Source organism: Anopheles coluzzii, chromosome X, assembly GCF_943734685.1.
Source record: "Anopheles coluzzii chromosome X, AcolN3, whole genome shotgun sequence".
NCBI classification, from domain to species: domain Eukaryota; kingdom Metazoa; phylum Arthropoda; class Insecta; order Diptera; family Culicidae; genus Anopheles; species Anopheles coluzzii.
This window is the reverse complement of record NC_064669.1, coordinates 9,287,986-9,303,593: the sequence shown is the minus strand read 5'-3', so window position 1 is coordinate 9,303,593 and position 15,608 is coordinate 9,287,986. Positions and strand designations below refer to the sequence as shown.

Here is a 15,608-nt window from a genome sequence, read left to right as displayed (position 1 = left end):
ACACACGCACACGTATGATTTTGCAAGTCGGTGGACACGGTGGAGAACCGTGCCGGTCGATCTAATTACAGCCTCTTCACACATTTGTGGGCCATGGTCAAGAACATGCTGGAACCACTCTCGCCCTCTTCGGTAGCGGTTTCGGCGCCCGAGAACCTGTTCTAACGCCCGTGGGCCTGACGTAAGAGCAGGTGGTGCCGGCAGGCGCCATCGAAACCGATGATTAGCGAGCGATTTTTGCAATTGACCGATTGACCGATCGGGCAGCGCCGGGGCACCGGTCGGCGCTGGCTTAAAGGTTACTCACTTTTTCCGCGCGGCGCGTTCTGGAAAGTGCCAGCCCGGTTGCATGAGTTCGTGATTAGCTTTACCGCACGCGCGCTGCCCGCTCCCCATCTGGCATGCATCGTGCAGCCGCACAGTATGACGTCCGTAGTGCGATCTTTCCTGTAATTGCGCCAGTACATCAGGATGTTTTATTTATAACTTCAAACCCTTCGTCATCATCTATCAACCTGTTTGTCTTTCGCGTGCAGTTTTGCGCACTCGAGCTGCGCCTGCCAGGTGTCCAAACACACGGCTTGGCTTGGCAGCCGAAAATCTCGCCCGTCCAGTCAGGGGGAAACGGTCGGTTCGATAGCGCCAAATCATTGCGCCGTCCACGTGTGCGGCACTGTGGGTACAGCGTAGGGCAAAGCACGGACGGCTTGCTTGATCGCTTGCTGTGCTTTCGAATGGACTTGTGCTAATGCATTAATATGATCCATTGGTGGAAGCATATGAGTCACCGATAGCGCTTAGCCGTCGCAAATGGGTTACTTTGGGTTGAAGCTGTTCGCTCTACTGATTATATTTCGAAAATTCGAAATTTGTTAAACAAAAAGAGTTAAAACTTTGAAAACTCCAATTCGATCCGTCTTTCTGTCTTTTGCACTTTTATAGCGGTTTAAGCATTCGCGTACGGGGCTCGGTCTCGTGGTGCAGTCGGCTAGGCACACTGTTCCAACAGCAACAAGCTCGTTATGGGTTCAAATGACTCTCCCGCCATGTACCATGTGAGCTACTATTTCGTAGTAAACCTACCACAAGAGCCAGGGCAAATCAAAAATCTTTTTCTAGACACACGCGTCACTCTACAACTATTGCATCAAATAAGAAGAAGAATAAGAAGAAGTATTTCGTGTAAAAAGTTTGAGGTTTGGCATTTTTTGCTTGCAAGAAAATACTAAATTGCTGATACGTTTTATCAGTGATTTCTATCGAATAGGCAACAAAATCTGAAGAAAATAAGAATAAGAAGAAGAAGAAGAAGAAGGAAAAGAAGAAGAAGAAGAAGGAAAAGAAGAAGAAGAAGAAGAAGAAGAAGAAGAAGAAGAAGAAGAAGAAGAAAAAGAATAATAAGAATAATCTATTAAGAAGAAAAAGAATAAAAACAATAATCTATTAATGCTAAAAATAGAATAATCAAATGGTTATGCACGTTTCATGCAAAACTTTAAATTTGATTCGTTTTATTAATAGGTAATGATTTTTTCTTGCTTGTATAGTAAATATTACCTTGCAAAGCTACAACAATTGAGGCAAAGAGTAACCTAATGAAAAGATCTAAAGCAATGTATTGGAAATTACTTCCAACAAAGGGCCATTTGCCGGACGTTTGGCCCGATGTTTGACCTTTGCCCATTCCTGCATGAAAATCCATAATTCAATTGCACAGTTTCACCTCATTTTTGCTCGAAATGTCCACCCGGGGTCCCATGGTGTGTGGTGAGTGGAGCAATACGGTCTATCTTTCCGCTTCAACGGTTCCCTTTTGGTCGAGTTTGGCCGAGGAGGCAAGATGTGTGAAACATTTGAACAATAATTATTTATTGTAAGTGTGCTAAGGCACATAGCCTTAACATATCTATTGAACATGCTAAACAGTCTTAGTACAGTTACTAACCCTTTAAAGATTGTCCGTGCAATGCTGATAATAGAGTTTTGTGTTCTTAAGCACGCGTTAAGACGTTTTATTTGAGGCTAAGGCATCAATATCAATTGATCCTATCAAAAAAACATACATCAAGTCCACGACTAAACAAAGGAAATTCGGAACAAAACGTACAGGTTGTGCCCCGAGATATGCTAGTCTACGGAGGTAGTCTCATATGCGTGGAGATTGTTGTTAAAAGTTGTAAGTCTGTTCCCTTTGAAACTATCATATTAAATTTGCATTGCATTAAAAATGGTCTGAACGTGTGATCAGGGAACTCCACACGATCTTGAGCCAATGGAAACCATTTTTATTAAATTTTGTTTCCAATGCGTGTCATGCATGTTGATTTTTTGATACACAAACTCATCTTTCACATGACAAATGGAAAAAAGGCAATTTCCAAAACACTTTTCGCGGCATGGATCTGTATTTGTACCATGTACTATTTTAACAGTGGTTTTTTCACATGAATGTCTGCTCATCTGCAAACGATTTCATTAGAAAAATAGCAATACAGCACTTAGAATTCATTCTCAAACATTATCATGACTTCATTACTGTCCCAAAAGCATATGCATAGCGATAAGCTGTAAAGTTGATAGTACATTTGCACTTCACATCGAAAAGGTCTAGCAATGGTTATAGGTAACAGTCGTAAAAGAGTTGAAAAATAATAAAAATAATAAGGGAAAGCGGGGCAAAATCGACCTGCTAAGGAGATTGGTCTGAATCTTATTGTTTAAGCCATTGTACACTGTTATTTTGACGGCAATCGATACTTCAACTAATACTAATGAAAAACAATCAGAAGTGTACGCAATAATAACAAATATGTATGTTTAAGAAGAATTTAAAAAAATCAACGGTAAATGTCGTGAATATGTATTGTGCGGGGTTTATATGTAAATTATATATGTGTAAATATAAATATAAAATAGTCTTGCTATGGGGTAAAATGGTCTTACACGAAATATCAAAACAAAGGGACAAAATGGACCACAACATTGGACTTCAGGCTTTGGTTTACGCTCTTGCATCGTGGTAGAATTGTGAGAATATAAATTTAAGTTTATTGTTTAATTGTTTTATAGAATAATTAAGTAAAATGCTGGAATACTTCAATTATTCACGTACAGCACAGTTTTATTTATGTTAAGCTAGTACAGTGGAGCAACCTTCGCCTATATCACAGCCTCATCATGTTGCTCCTGTCAAAACATACGGACCGTTTTGCCCCAAGTGGAACATTTTACAAATTTTAATTTTAAAACCTTTTCATTCAATTAAAATGGTTATTTTATTCACGTTAATGATAGAAAATATCATGTGCTTGATATACATTCATTTTTTTTTGCTCTATTCATATGTTAGATTCTCACGAAAGTTTATTTTCGAGACGGTAAAATTTAAATAGCTCAGAGCAAACATTTTATTTGCTGAATTATTAACTTATTTTGAAATCTTAGGCTATGAAACATTCATGGTGGGCTTTAAACATTGTATTTGATGTTTTTCAATCATTTGAAGTAATTATAAACGTGTAAATTTACCAATAATGCAGGTGACCATTTCGCCCCACCTAGCCATTTTGCCCCGGGCTCCCTTACTTAATAAAATAATCGACAAAAAAGAGTGTGCTCGACAAGATGACACGAATTTAAATGTTCCTTGGGCACTTTGCAACTCTCTCTCTCTCTCTCTCTCTCTCTCTCTTTCTCTCTCTCTCTCTCTCTCTCTCTTTTCTCACCGACCCGCACCAGATAACAGGTTTTTGGTAGATCCGTTGCGATCCGTGTGATTAATTGTTCGAACCTCCGCTACTGGTCGCACTTGACCAGTCGCTCGCGCGAGTTGGACTTTGCATCCATTGACCCGCTTTTGTTTTTCCTCCCACCCTCCCTCACCTCCACAGTGTTTGACGCTACGGTAAAGTACCCGGAAGCGGTCGAGCTCGGCGCCCGGTACCATCTCGGCAGCTACGACGAGTGTGTGCCGGCGGGCGAGCGGGTGGCCCCGGTCCGGCCGCAGTACTGTTTGGCGCAGGTCGCGCTGGACGGCTTCCGGCTGCAGCAGTCGGCGGGCCGCAATGACAACGAGCCGAGCAACGGCACGAGCCTCACGGTGCGGTGGGGCGTCTGTGTGCCGGCCAGCTGCAGTGCGAGCGAGACGGCCCGGCTGCTGGCGGGCGCGAGCGGCTACGCGGTGAGCGACGCCGTCTGTCAGGTGCGCTCGCGCCCGTCCGGCGGGTACGATCGGCTGCAGATCGTGACCGCCTGCGTGCTGGCCGTGTTTGTGCTGATGGTGGTGTTTAGCACCCTGTGCGACGGTGGTGGCGGTGCGAGAAGCGAGTGCGCGCCGGAGAAGCGGCCGACCGGTGCTGCGGCGGTGCTGCGTGCCTTCTCGGCGGTGGAGAACCTGCGCAAGCTGGCCCAGCTGTCCAAGGACGATCACGGGCTGGGCTGCATCAACGGCATCAAGGCGCTCGCGATGGTGTTCATACTCGGCGGCCACGCGCTCGTGTTTATGGCCGGCGGTCCGCTGCTCAATCCGGCCTTCTTCCGCGAGCAGAGCCGGCTGCTGCAGAACGCCTTCCTGCTCAACTCGCCCCTGCTGGTCGACACGTTTCTGCTGCTCAGCGGGTTCCTGTTCGCCCGGCTGCTGCTGCTCGAGCTGGACAAGCGCCAGGGCCGGCTCAACTTCGGGCTGCTCTATCTGTTCCGGTACGTGCGGCTGACGCCGGCCTACCTCGCCGTCATCGCGCTGTACGCGACCTGGCTGCCCCGGCTGGGCGATGGCCCGCTGTGGACCGAGCGGATGGAGCTGGAGCAGCGCCGCTGCCGGCAGAGCTGGTGGCTGAACGTCCTGTACGTGAACAACTACTTCGGCACGGACAGTGTGTGCATGTTCCAGTCCTGGTACTTGGCCACCGACACGCAGCTCTTCCTGCTCGCCCCGGTCCTGCTCTATCCGATGTGGCGGTACGGGCACCGGGTCGCACTGCTGCTGGTCGGGTGCGCTACCGGCGTCTCGATTGCGGTGCCCTTCTTCGTCACCTACGTTCGGCGGCTCGATCCAACCTTCATGGTGTTTACCGAGTACGTACTCTACCGGTGCTGGGTAGGTCTCATACCTTCCATACCCACTGACGTCATGCTATTATTGTGTTCCACAGTGAGGTGCACGATCTGCAGGCGAACGACTACTTCGTGAACGTGTACGGCAAGACGCATCTGCGGGCGACGGCCTACCTGTTCGGGCTGCTGGTTGGATATCTCGTGCACTGGATGCAGATCAAGAAGTAAGTACGAGGGTGGTGGCTGACGATAAAGAGCTTTGTAGTAGATTCGTTTTGCTCCAATGTGAATTGTGAATTTTTGTACATTGAACATATGCTCTAGAAGCTTAAGTTATCGAGCAAGAATTTTATTGAAGTTAGTGGCATAAACATGATCCTACTGAATCGATGAGTACAGTTTTAGATTATTCTTGTGACAAAAACGCGTAGAATCTTCTATTTGGCGTAACGTCCTACGCGGACTTGCCGGCCTGTACAGGCTTTCGAGACATCTCGTAATGATCGTAGAGTCATCTATTTCTAAAAATATTAAATATCCTTTGCTCCAGTCCAGTCGGCATGTCTATAGGACCGTAAGAGTGTTTTTGTATATCCAACGGAATATTCAAAAAAGACTTCCGGGTATGAGAGCTCAAATTTTGCACACTCTGGACAAGCTAGAAATACGATTTTAGAATTAGACGCTTTTGTTAAAGCTCATACAGCAGTTTCCTAGCCAAATTCCTATCTCAAATAGCTATCGCTCGTGAGATGTTTTTCAACAGCTGTCACACATTTTGTTAGTTTTATGACATTTTTTTTAGCTTCTTTCGAATGCTCTGCGTTTAGTTAGAGAGGCTGCAAATAACATCATGTGACAGTTGTTCATGTAAAGGCACATCTGTGACAGTTTCTGTAACATAAACTCTAACGAGCAGTGAATACAGAGATTCACAGACAAGGCTTTTCAAGTCACTTTCCAATGTGAACAGCAGTATTCACCACGAGCAAGATGTTTTTCAACAGCTCTTCAACATCTTACTCTAAAGCTTGCGTCACAATGCTTTTTTGCTTCTTCTATTTGCTTTTCAACACACCAGAGAGAACTGTCAAACGCAGTCCAGCTGCTGGTGTGCAAGAAACATTATTGTAATGCAAATGCAACATTTGACAGCTGCGAAAAAAAACATCGCGAATGGTTAAGAGTAGTATGCACATTGGAAAGTAAATTCGAATATCGTGTAACAGCATTTACAGAATTTTTAATAGAGTTAATTTCCAACCTCAACAACATTTTTCATTGCTTACAAGATTATTTAGAGCGTTCCGAGTCAATTTTCAATGTCAACAACTTCTTTATAGCTTGTGAGATGTTCGTTAACAGCTGTCAAATATTGCATTTGAATCACAATCAGATCTTCCACATAATTTTCAACACCTTGCAAGCTGGAATAAGTTTGACAGTTTTTAGTTATGTGTTGAAAACCATGTGCAACAAGTTTAATTTTATTCTGATATCAATACAATGAGTGGCAGCTGTTGAGAAACATCTTGAAAGTGGTGAATAATGATGTGCACATAAGGATGTGCACTTGGAAAACTGTGTATATTAGCGTCTCAATATTTCTTCAGTTCTTCCACATGATTTTCAACACACAAGAAAGAACTGTCAAACTGTTGAAAGTCTTGTGGAAGAACTGGTAAATTTGATTTTGATGGAAATACAACATAAGACAGCTGTTGAAAAACATCTTACAAGCAATTAAAATGATGTTGATATTCAAAAGTGACCCGGAAATCCTGGTTTCATCGCCAGTGCTGCAAAATGGCAAGATCATCACGAGATGTTCATCAACGAAAACAATTAACATATCCGTGGTGGCTTGATGTACGTTGCTGATACTCTATGAAAGTGCGTCATGACATGCCGAACACGACATGCAAGTGCTTGAATCAAACGCGAAACTGTGACTGACTAGCTGAGCTTAATGCCAGCGCAAGCATAATACGACACGACATTTTCTGTCGGTGATAATCGCGAAATTCTTAGAATATACTTGATGTGTGGTCCCAAGCAACAAAATGAGCATGCTTTCTAGCTCTTTCTGGTTTGATGGTCTGTCGCGTCAAAAAGAGCGAGAAAACACACTCATTTTGTTGCTTGGAACCACTCGCACGCATCGCATATCTCCCATGATCGGTGATGATGATATTACCGACGGAAAAAATCCCGATCAAGTGACTGACCAAGACTCAACAACTGTTTGAGTCTCACCTCTGATCATCACAGAAGAGCTCGTGACGCTGACATGATTTCGTTTTAGCCGGAATTATTCATGATTATGTCAGTGACATTTGTAAAAAAAAGTCAAGGCAAAGTGACTGACCAAGCATGCATTGATCACACCAATCATTTTGACTATCACCTCTGATTATCACAACGTGACGCTGACATGACATTTTTTTTCAGTCAGATTTTTTATGACATTCGCAATGACATTTTGCAACCATGCATGACTTGCTATATGTGTTTCACTAGTTGTTGTATTTTGTACAATATATGGGGCACAATATTTGTTTTCATTGCTTTCGGAAAATGATTTCCAACACGCAAGCAAGTATGTTTTGTGATGTGTGGAAAATAATGTGGAAGGGTTAAACATTAATTTTGAAAAAACACATCTGTTGAAAAACAAAACTTAAGCGACGAATAACGGCGTTCCCATGTGAAGTTGGCTCGGAGAATCCTGCAATGATGATGGCACTAGAAAGCAACGCTTCAAACCCTGTAAAAGCTTTGAGCTGATGGGGACAGGAACAAAAATTCTTATGAAAAACTAACTCTCAAACTTTACTCTGCTAGCGTTCGGATCGGGCGGCGCAAGCTGGCCGCCTGCTGGGCGGCGGCCACCGTGTGCGGCTGCACCGCCATGTTCTCCCTAACCGCCTTCTACACCGGGCTCGGCACGGGCAACTACCTGCACAACGCGCTGTACGCCGCGCTGCACCGGTTCGGCTGGAGCCTGTCGAACGGGTGGCTGGTGCTGGCGTGCGTCACCGGCCACGGCCGCACGCTGCACCGCGTCCTCTCCTGGCGCGCGTTCGTACCGCTCAGCCGGCTGACCTACTGTGCGTACCTGATGAACGGGCTGGTCGAGCTGTACCTGTCCGCTTCCCGCCGGACGCCTCTCTACGCAAGCATCGCAACGCTGGTAAGTGGTCTCGAGTAGGTCGCCAGTTTTTTTTCCCCCAAAAAGACTAATTTCTTTCTTTGTTTACCTCCGGTAAAAATCAAAACAAAACGCTCCGAAGACGGCCGAATCCATCTCGCACATGACGCTGACGTTTCTGCTGGCGCTGCTGCTCTGCCTCATGTTCGAGTCGCCGATCCACGGACTGGAGAAGATACTCCTGAGCCGGTTCCGGCCGACCCACGGTGGACCTGCGGGTAGTGCCCGCGAGCCGGAAACGAACAGCCTGAGCACGAACAACACGCACAGCACCTCGGAGGAGGCATAAGAGGGCGGCGGTGGCGGAATTTTAATGGTACAAGTTGTAAATATTTATCACGTTAAGGGAAACACGAAGAGAGAATGACACTTTGAACGGGTTGTCGTTGTCTTTTAGTTAAATAAAGTTCGTTGTTTATATTGCGTTGGCGTCGTCGCGGCGCTTCGTGGTGCTACGGGCGGGACCAGCTGGCACCGTTGGTGGCGGGGCGTCGCTTCACCTCCTTCTCCTCGTCGATCTCCTCCTCCTCTTCCTCCTCCTCTTCCTCTTCCTCTTCTTCCTCTTCCTCCTCCTCCTCCTCCTCCTCCTCCTGCTCAGGCTCTTCCTCCTTCGGGTTCGTCGCGGACGGTGATTCGGGCTCCATTGCGCTCTGCTTCGGAGCTGCCTCCTCCTGCACCTCCGGCTCGGAGCTCTGGGCCCAGAAGTCCTCCTCCGGAGCGGTCGGCTCCTGCACCGCCGCGGCCGTACGCTTGCGCAGCCAGATGCCCTCATCTTCCTCCTCCTGATCGTCGAACGGGCTCACAAAGTCCGCTTGCTCCGGTGCCGCTCCCTCCGACGCCGCTCCCTCCGTCGGTTCACTCTTTTCGGGCTCTGGCTCCGCCACCGGCTCGGTCTCAACCGCCGGCTGCTGCTGTGGTTGCACCGACGGCCGCACCTCCAGCCCCTCGAACACACCGTACTGGTCGAGCAGCCGCTTCACGTTCTGGATGGGCAGATCGAACAGCAGCGTGAGGGCGAGGGCCGCTCCGAGCGCAATGCACACCTCCGTCCGGTGCACGTACCCGGCGAAGCTGAACACGCTCGTGCCGCGCGTCGTGCCGGCGAAGTAGAAGAACACGAGAAACTGCACGAGCGTGAGCGAGTAGGTGAGCCGCCCGAGACAGACCAGCGGCCGGGAGCTGAGCAGCCGGTTGAGCAGGCTGGCCGGCTCGGTCAGACAGTAGTAGATGGTCCAGCAAAGCCCGACCGACCAGGAGAGCGGTGCGAGGGCGGCAAACTGGGCCGCGTCGGCCGGCTCGTACCGGAAGTCCTTGCGCACGATGTCGAGCGGGAAGCAGACGCACCAGAGCAGGGCGACCGCGGCCCCGAGCCAGCCGGCGTACCGGACGCCGCGCTCCGGGCGCGACCGGCCCACCTCCTGCAGCAGGTAGCCGAGCCCGAACCCGGCCAGGTAGGGCGTCAGGCGGTGCAGCGTCTCGGCGAAGGACAGGTTGAGCGTGCGGTAGAGCTGCGTCAGCCGGACGCCGTGGAACACGTACGGGGCCAGCCGGTCCTCGGTCGTCGCGGCAAAGCGGATCGCGGTTGAGAGCGCACTCAGCAGGACGTAGGCGGCGGTCCCGTAGAACGGGCTGCGCACCAGTATCACCAGCAGGAAGGGGGCCAGCACGCTCAGCTGCATCTCGATCGCCAGCTGGAAGGTGTGCGGAGCGCACTGGAGAGAGAGAGTGAGAGAGAGAGAGAGACAGCGTGAGTGGAAAAGAGCGTGGTGAGTGATGCAGAGCTGTGGAAGAGCGCTGTGAGCAGGCGCGCTCCGTACTGACCGTCTCCTCGATCGGGTACCAGTTGTGCATGAAGAGCAGATTGCTGAGGTAGCCGTGCTTGCAGAGGTTCGCGTTCTTCGTCACCACGTCGCCCCACTGCGGTCCGCTGCCGAGGTGCTCCCAGACCCAGGCGTAGAACATCAGCACCGGCACGAGCGGGAACACCAGCCTGCCAGACAAGCACAGGGTGAGAGAGCGTGAGTGCGTTGAGTTACTCCCCTCGAAGACCTGGGGACACTCACCTGAGGTACCGGCCGGCGATGCGCTTGAACCAGGAGACGCGGGCCCGCTCGCGGTACTCCCGCACCATGCGGTAGGCGGCGAGGAAGCCGCTCACCACCAGAAACACGTCCGCGTACAGCATCAGCAGCCGGACCGCGACGCTCCACGGTGCGTTGAAGCTGTCGGTGAACTCGTTCCGGTTGGTGAACGGCTGGTAGCCGAGCGGGACGAGCCGCAGCGCTAGGAAGAGGGCAGCGCCGGCCAGCGCCTTCAGCCCGTCCAGGCAGGGCAGATGGTCGTCGGACGCCCCGCCGGCCGCCCCGAACAGCTGCGGCAGCGTCTGCTTGAGCGAGAACGCCATCAGCGTCTGGTGGAACGCGTTCGTCGTGCGGCGCTCGGGCGGATCGAGCGGCGAGTCCTGCGCGGACGGTGGCTCAATCTTGATGAAGATTTCGTAGTCGTTCAGCGTCGCGACCAGCGTTACCACGGCCACGAACGTGTAGAAGCCACTGAGGGAATAGATAAAGAGAGAGAGAGAGAGAGAGAGAGAGAGAGAGAGAGAGAGAGAGAGAGAGAGTGAGATAGCTGAGCGTTGGTGGTTGTGCGAGTGCGATCAATATACTTACAACACGGCTACCAGCTGCCAGTGGTCCTTGAGCAGCCGGGACCAGGTGCGCACCTGGCGGACGTGACAGTTCGCCTCCTCCAGCTCGAGGAACAGCTTGATGCCGGTGGAGTTGTACGGCCGCACGAAGTGCTGCACGATGCTGCCCGCGTCCTCGAACGAGCAGGCGGCCGGCAAACAGATGCCCCAGTTGATCGTGGTAAAGCGAGGCAGGAAGTGGTCCGGCTGCAATGAGCAAGGGAACGCTTTTAGCATTTTGTGTATCAATCAGTTAAGGAATCGGTTCCAGAGCTGGAAACGGGTCCGCGAACAGCTACTGACTCGTCAAGCGTTTTGGGATCAGTTCCCGTGATTCACTGTGGGTTCGGAATCAGTTCCAAAGTTGGAATAGGTTCGTGATCGGTTTGGGTTTCGAGATCAGTTCTAGACCAGGAACAGGTCCAGCAACAGTTTGAAGATCGATTAGTTCTCGGAATCAGCTTCCAAACGGTAATCAAAATCCATTAGAGATTCGCAACAGGTTCAGAATCAAATGAAGATTCGTATCAGGTTCGAGAATAGTTCCTGGATTAGTTCGGGTCCGTAATCAGTTCCAAGATCAGACATGTGTTCGGGATCAATACCAGATTCTGAACAGGTTCAAGGTTCGAGAACAGTTCCCGGATTGTTTAGGGTTCGAAATCCGTTCCGAGACTCAGGATGGGTTCAGTTTCAAATTCGGAACAAGTCCGGGAATAGTTCCAGAATCGGTTAAGGTTCCGGACACGTTCCAAAATCGGAACCGGATTCAGTTTGGGCGTGAGATCAGCTTCATAATCAGAACAGGTTCAGAATGAACTCCAGATACAAAATCCTCATTTGGAACAGGTTCAGGAACAGAGCCCTGTAATCAATTTCAAGATAGAGCATGAAATTTAGATCAGCCCCTAGTACTGGAACAGGTTGGAGACCGGTATGGGTTTGATATCAGTTCCATTCCAGAATAGGTACGGAATGAATACAAGATTCGGACCAGTTACAGGATTAGTAATTCTTTAAGTTTCATGATCAGTTGTAATATTGGTGTAGGTTAGATAGTCAAGAATCAGTTCCAGATCGGGAATAGATTCTGCTTCAGGTCTCGGTTTGGATTTGTGATCAGTTACTATATCTATATCATTTTGGGTTTGAGACCAGGTTCAGAATCAATGCAGGCTCGGAATCAATGAATGATTCGTAACAATTCCGGGAGTAGCTGCTGGAGGGTTTAGGGATTTTTATCAATGCTGATACCCAAATTGGGAATCGGCTCCAAAATTCCAAAAAAAAGGAGTTGTGACCGGTTTGATTTCAGATCAGTTACAGATTTGAAACAGGTACGGGGATAGTTCCCGGATGGTTTAGGATTCATGATCATTTCCACTATTGTTATGAGTCAGTCAATCGGAAATCAGCTCCAGATCTGGAACAAGTTCGGAATTTATCGCAGGACCGGGTTTGGGTTTGAGATCAATGCCAGATTCGGAACAGGTTCGGGACTAGTTACTGCTTTGCTTGTGCTTCGGGATCTATTGCAAGTTCCAGTATGGCTCTTGCATCAGCTCCAGGATCAAAACAACAGGGTTTAGGGTTGAGATCAGTTCCTGGGAATCTGTCGAGTTGCTGCAGGAATTGGAACAGGTCCGAGAGCATTTCCCGTGGATCAGTATGGCGTTGAAATAAGTTTCAGTTTCAGTTCAAAATCAACTCTTCCCCTCCGGGACAGGTTTGGGAGGAGTTTTCGGAGCACCTATCTGAGCCAAAAATCTCGATATGCTTGAACAAACAAAGACATAAAACAATAAAAAACAGTATCCTAGCAAAGGTGCCTGATTAAAGAACATATGTAAGAGCTTAAAGCAGCTTATTCCGACTTGGTTTCTTCGTATAGTCAACAAAAATACATCATAGGAAATGCTTGAAAATGGACGTCCCAAAAAAATAAATAAAACTGAAAGATGATTCATATTGGCATCAAATCCAAGATCGGTTCGAGGCTTGATCTTTTGGTTTGAGCGGTATTTGCAAATGCCACCAGCGTAGAAATAAATACCGAAGAATGTACCGGATCTTTATATTGAAGACGTGCCTAGGTTCTCCCTGCTTTGATCAAAAAGGTAGTCCTGCAGCAATCTCTCCATCCGATTCGCAGGCAATGTTGGGATGGTTAATTCGATTGGAATTATCTCGTTCCACGATTTGGCCCTAGCTTGGGTACGAATAGCGGCACGACTTCAACGAAACTCAAGCCAAAGTTCCCATCACACGGTGGTTGGGAAGCTGGGAACGGGGATGCACTCGCACCCGGCTGGTGTACTTACATCGTTGAGCGTACTCTTGACGAACCCGCCGCCCTGGAGCAGATGCACCGGGACGCGCAGCTCGGCATCCTCCGCCACCACGTCCACGTGGGCGAGACAGTACTTGCCGCGCAGCCGCACCAGCTCGTCCTCGCGCACCCGCACGCGCGTCGCGATGCCGGTGCACAGGTCGAAGTCGCCGAGCTGGTTGGCGTTGCCGCGCAGCAGCCCGGAGGCGAGCCGCGCGCTGGCATCGATCATCTGCAGCGCCCAGAGCCGCTTGCCCCGCAGCTGCCGCTCGAAGATTTCGCCCTGCCGGCGGCACTCGGCCCCCCGGACCCGCGTGTAGTCCGGCACGAAGGAGGGCACGCGCAGCAGCAGCTGCTCGAAGTCCTCCGGCGAGATGGCGATGCGCTGCTTCACGACCCGGGCCGGCCCGTCGGCGGCCGAACGCTTGGTGCGCTTCGGGCCCGCCTCGACCGGCGGCTCGGCCGGCAGCTCGGCCGGATGGAAGAGGGACGCGATCGGGCTGTGGTTGAGCAGCTGGACCAGCTTCGAGTCGGGCGCGGTCCTGGGCCGGCCGCGCTGCCGGGGCGGGGCGTTGCCGTCGTCCGCGTCCGCCTCACCGTCGTCGGCGTACGAGCCGATGGGCCGGAAGCGAATCTCTTCCTGCGAGTCGGCCCCCCCGTCCGCCGAGGCGAGCCAGCTGGCGAGCAGGTTGATGATCGGGTTGTCCTGCTCCTTCCGGTCGGGATCGGCACGGAACGATTGCACCCACCGCAGCAGCCCACCGTCCGACGCTTCCGCCTTCGCCGCATGGTCGTCGGCCGCCGGCTTCAGCACCGTCTCGAGTGCGCGCTTCAACCCTTCCAGCCAGCTCGCCTCGTCGGCCGGCTCTTGCCCCTTCCGGGCGGTCCGCACCGGCTCCCGCTGCTTCTCCTTCGTGTGCTGGCGCGTCTCTTTCTCGTCATCGTCGTCGTGGTCGTCATCGATGGTTCGTCGCTCGTCATCGCTGTCGGTGCGCTGCCTTGAGCCAAGCAACCCGAACAGGTTAAAAATAGAGCGCGGCTCGGCTTCGGCTACTTCATCCTCATCGTCGTCGTCGTTGTCGGCGGTGGCGGCGGCGGCAGCATCGCCCCGACCGCGCACCGTCTCCCTCCGTTCGCTCGCGGCGGCCACCGGGCGCTTGTCGCGGCTCTTCAGCCCGTGCCGGGCGCGGAGCAGCCGCTGCTGGGTCGCTCTCCGGATGGCGGCCTGCTCCTCCGTTTCCTCCTCATCCTCCTCCTCCTCATCTTCTTCCTCCTCATCCTCGTCGTCCTCGTCGTCATCGTCCTTCACTGGCCAGGGTTTGCGCGTCACCGCCGACCACGGTGCGTCACCTTTGCCGCGGGGCGCTACCTTGCGCTTCACCACCGCGAGCCCCTCCTCCTGGCCGTGCTCGCGCAGCCGGAACCCGTCCGCCTCGCCCATCACCAGCAGCAGGGCGAACAGGCAGAGCAGCCCGCCCGCCAGCAGCAGCCGTCGGTTCGCCACCATCGCCTCGTCACCACACACACACACACGTGCACTATCGTTTGCTTCGAGATATACACACACACTCACTCACACCTGCACACGAGCCACCCGCAACATATCCTGGACGGGCGAACGGGGGTCGTTTGTTGATCGTCGGTCACGCCCAGCGCCGTTGAACGTTGCCACACGTTTGATTTGATCGGTTGCGCTTTCTCGCTCTCTCTTTCTCTATTTCTATATCTCTCTCTCTCGCTTCAACAATTTCGGAAAAATCGGGAGAAAAAGGAACACTGTCACCCAAACACAACCACCACAGGAGAGCCGTGGGTCCTGGTGGGAAGGGCTGCGTCGTGTGCGTGCGCGCGTGTCGTCGTCTGCCGTGTGTGTCCAGACCGGCTAGATGCTTGCGGACAACTGTGGGGGACCCACAACACACTCACCCGGCGGCACTGTCCTTTGGCATGGGAGAAAATAAACCACACACATTCACACATTTCTCGGGAGTTATGTGGTGCCAATTTCTCTCTCTCTCTCTCTCTCTCTCTCTCTCTCTCTCTCTCTCTCTCTCTCTCTCTCTCTCTCTTTGCTCTCTTCGTAATGATTTTTGAATGGACGGTAAAGTTGTTTTTTGTTTAAATCATAATTCTAATCAGAAATTACAGCGAAAATGACATTGGAAAAAGGTACCACACCACACACTAACGCGCGCGCACGAGTCCGGTTGAGAGTCTATTGGAGAGCTTTCTTGTGGCAGCGCGACACCTTTTGCACGGCACCGTTGGACCACACCTGAAGTAGGTGTGCTAATTGCCCACCAGTATCGACACAACTCGAGTGTACCTGT

At 50.9% G+C, this 15,608-nt stretch overlaps 2 protein-coding genes across 2 annotated transcripts in view; one reads left to right on the top strand and one right to left on the bottom strand.

Moving 5' to 3' along the window:
* LOC120953122 (nose resistant to fluoxetine protein 6-like) overlaps positions 1–8,639 on the top strand; it is a 9,910-nt gene extending 1,271 nt beyond the window's left edge. The window contains exons 2-5 of the mRNA XM_040372821.2: positions 3,891–5,073; positions 5,151–5,276; positions 7,897–8,245; positions 8,346–8,639. Coding sequence (XP_040228755.2) covers positions 3,891–5,073; positions 5,151–5,276; positions 7,897–8,245; positions 8,346–8,552 — 1,865 coding nt within the window. The 3' untranslated portion in view covers positions 8,553–8,639. The remainder of the gene's footprint in view (positions 1–3,890; positions 5,074–5,150; positions 5,277–7,896; positions 8,246–8,345) is intronic.
* LOC120953117 (uncharacterized) lies at positions 8,628–15,252 on the bottom strand. Its single transcript, XM_040372808.2, has 5 exons — positions 13,271–15,252; positions 10,933–11,156; positions 10,327–10,815; positions 10,085–10,253; positions 8,628–9,975 (listed from the first exon to the last, which is right to left on the bottom strand). Exons 1-5 carry the CDS (start codon positions 14,783–14,785, stop codon positions 8,716–8,718), a joined length of 3,657 nt encoding a protein of 1,218 aa, XP_040228742.2. The 5' UTR covers positions 14,786–15,252; the 3' UTR covers positions 8,628–8,715.
* Positions 15,253–15,608: the final 356 nt, after the last annotated feature.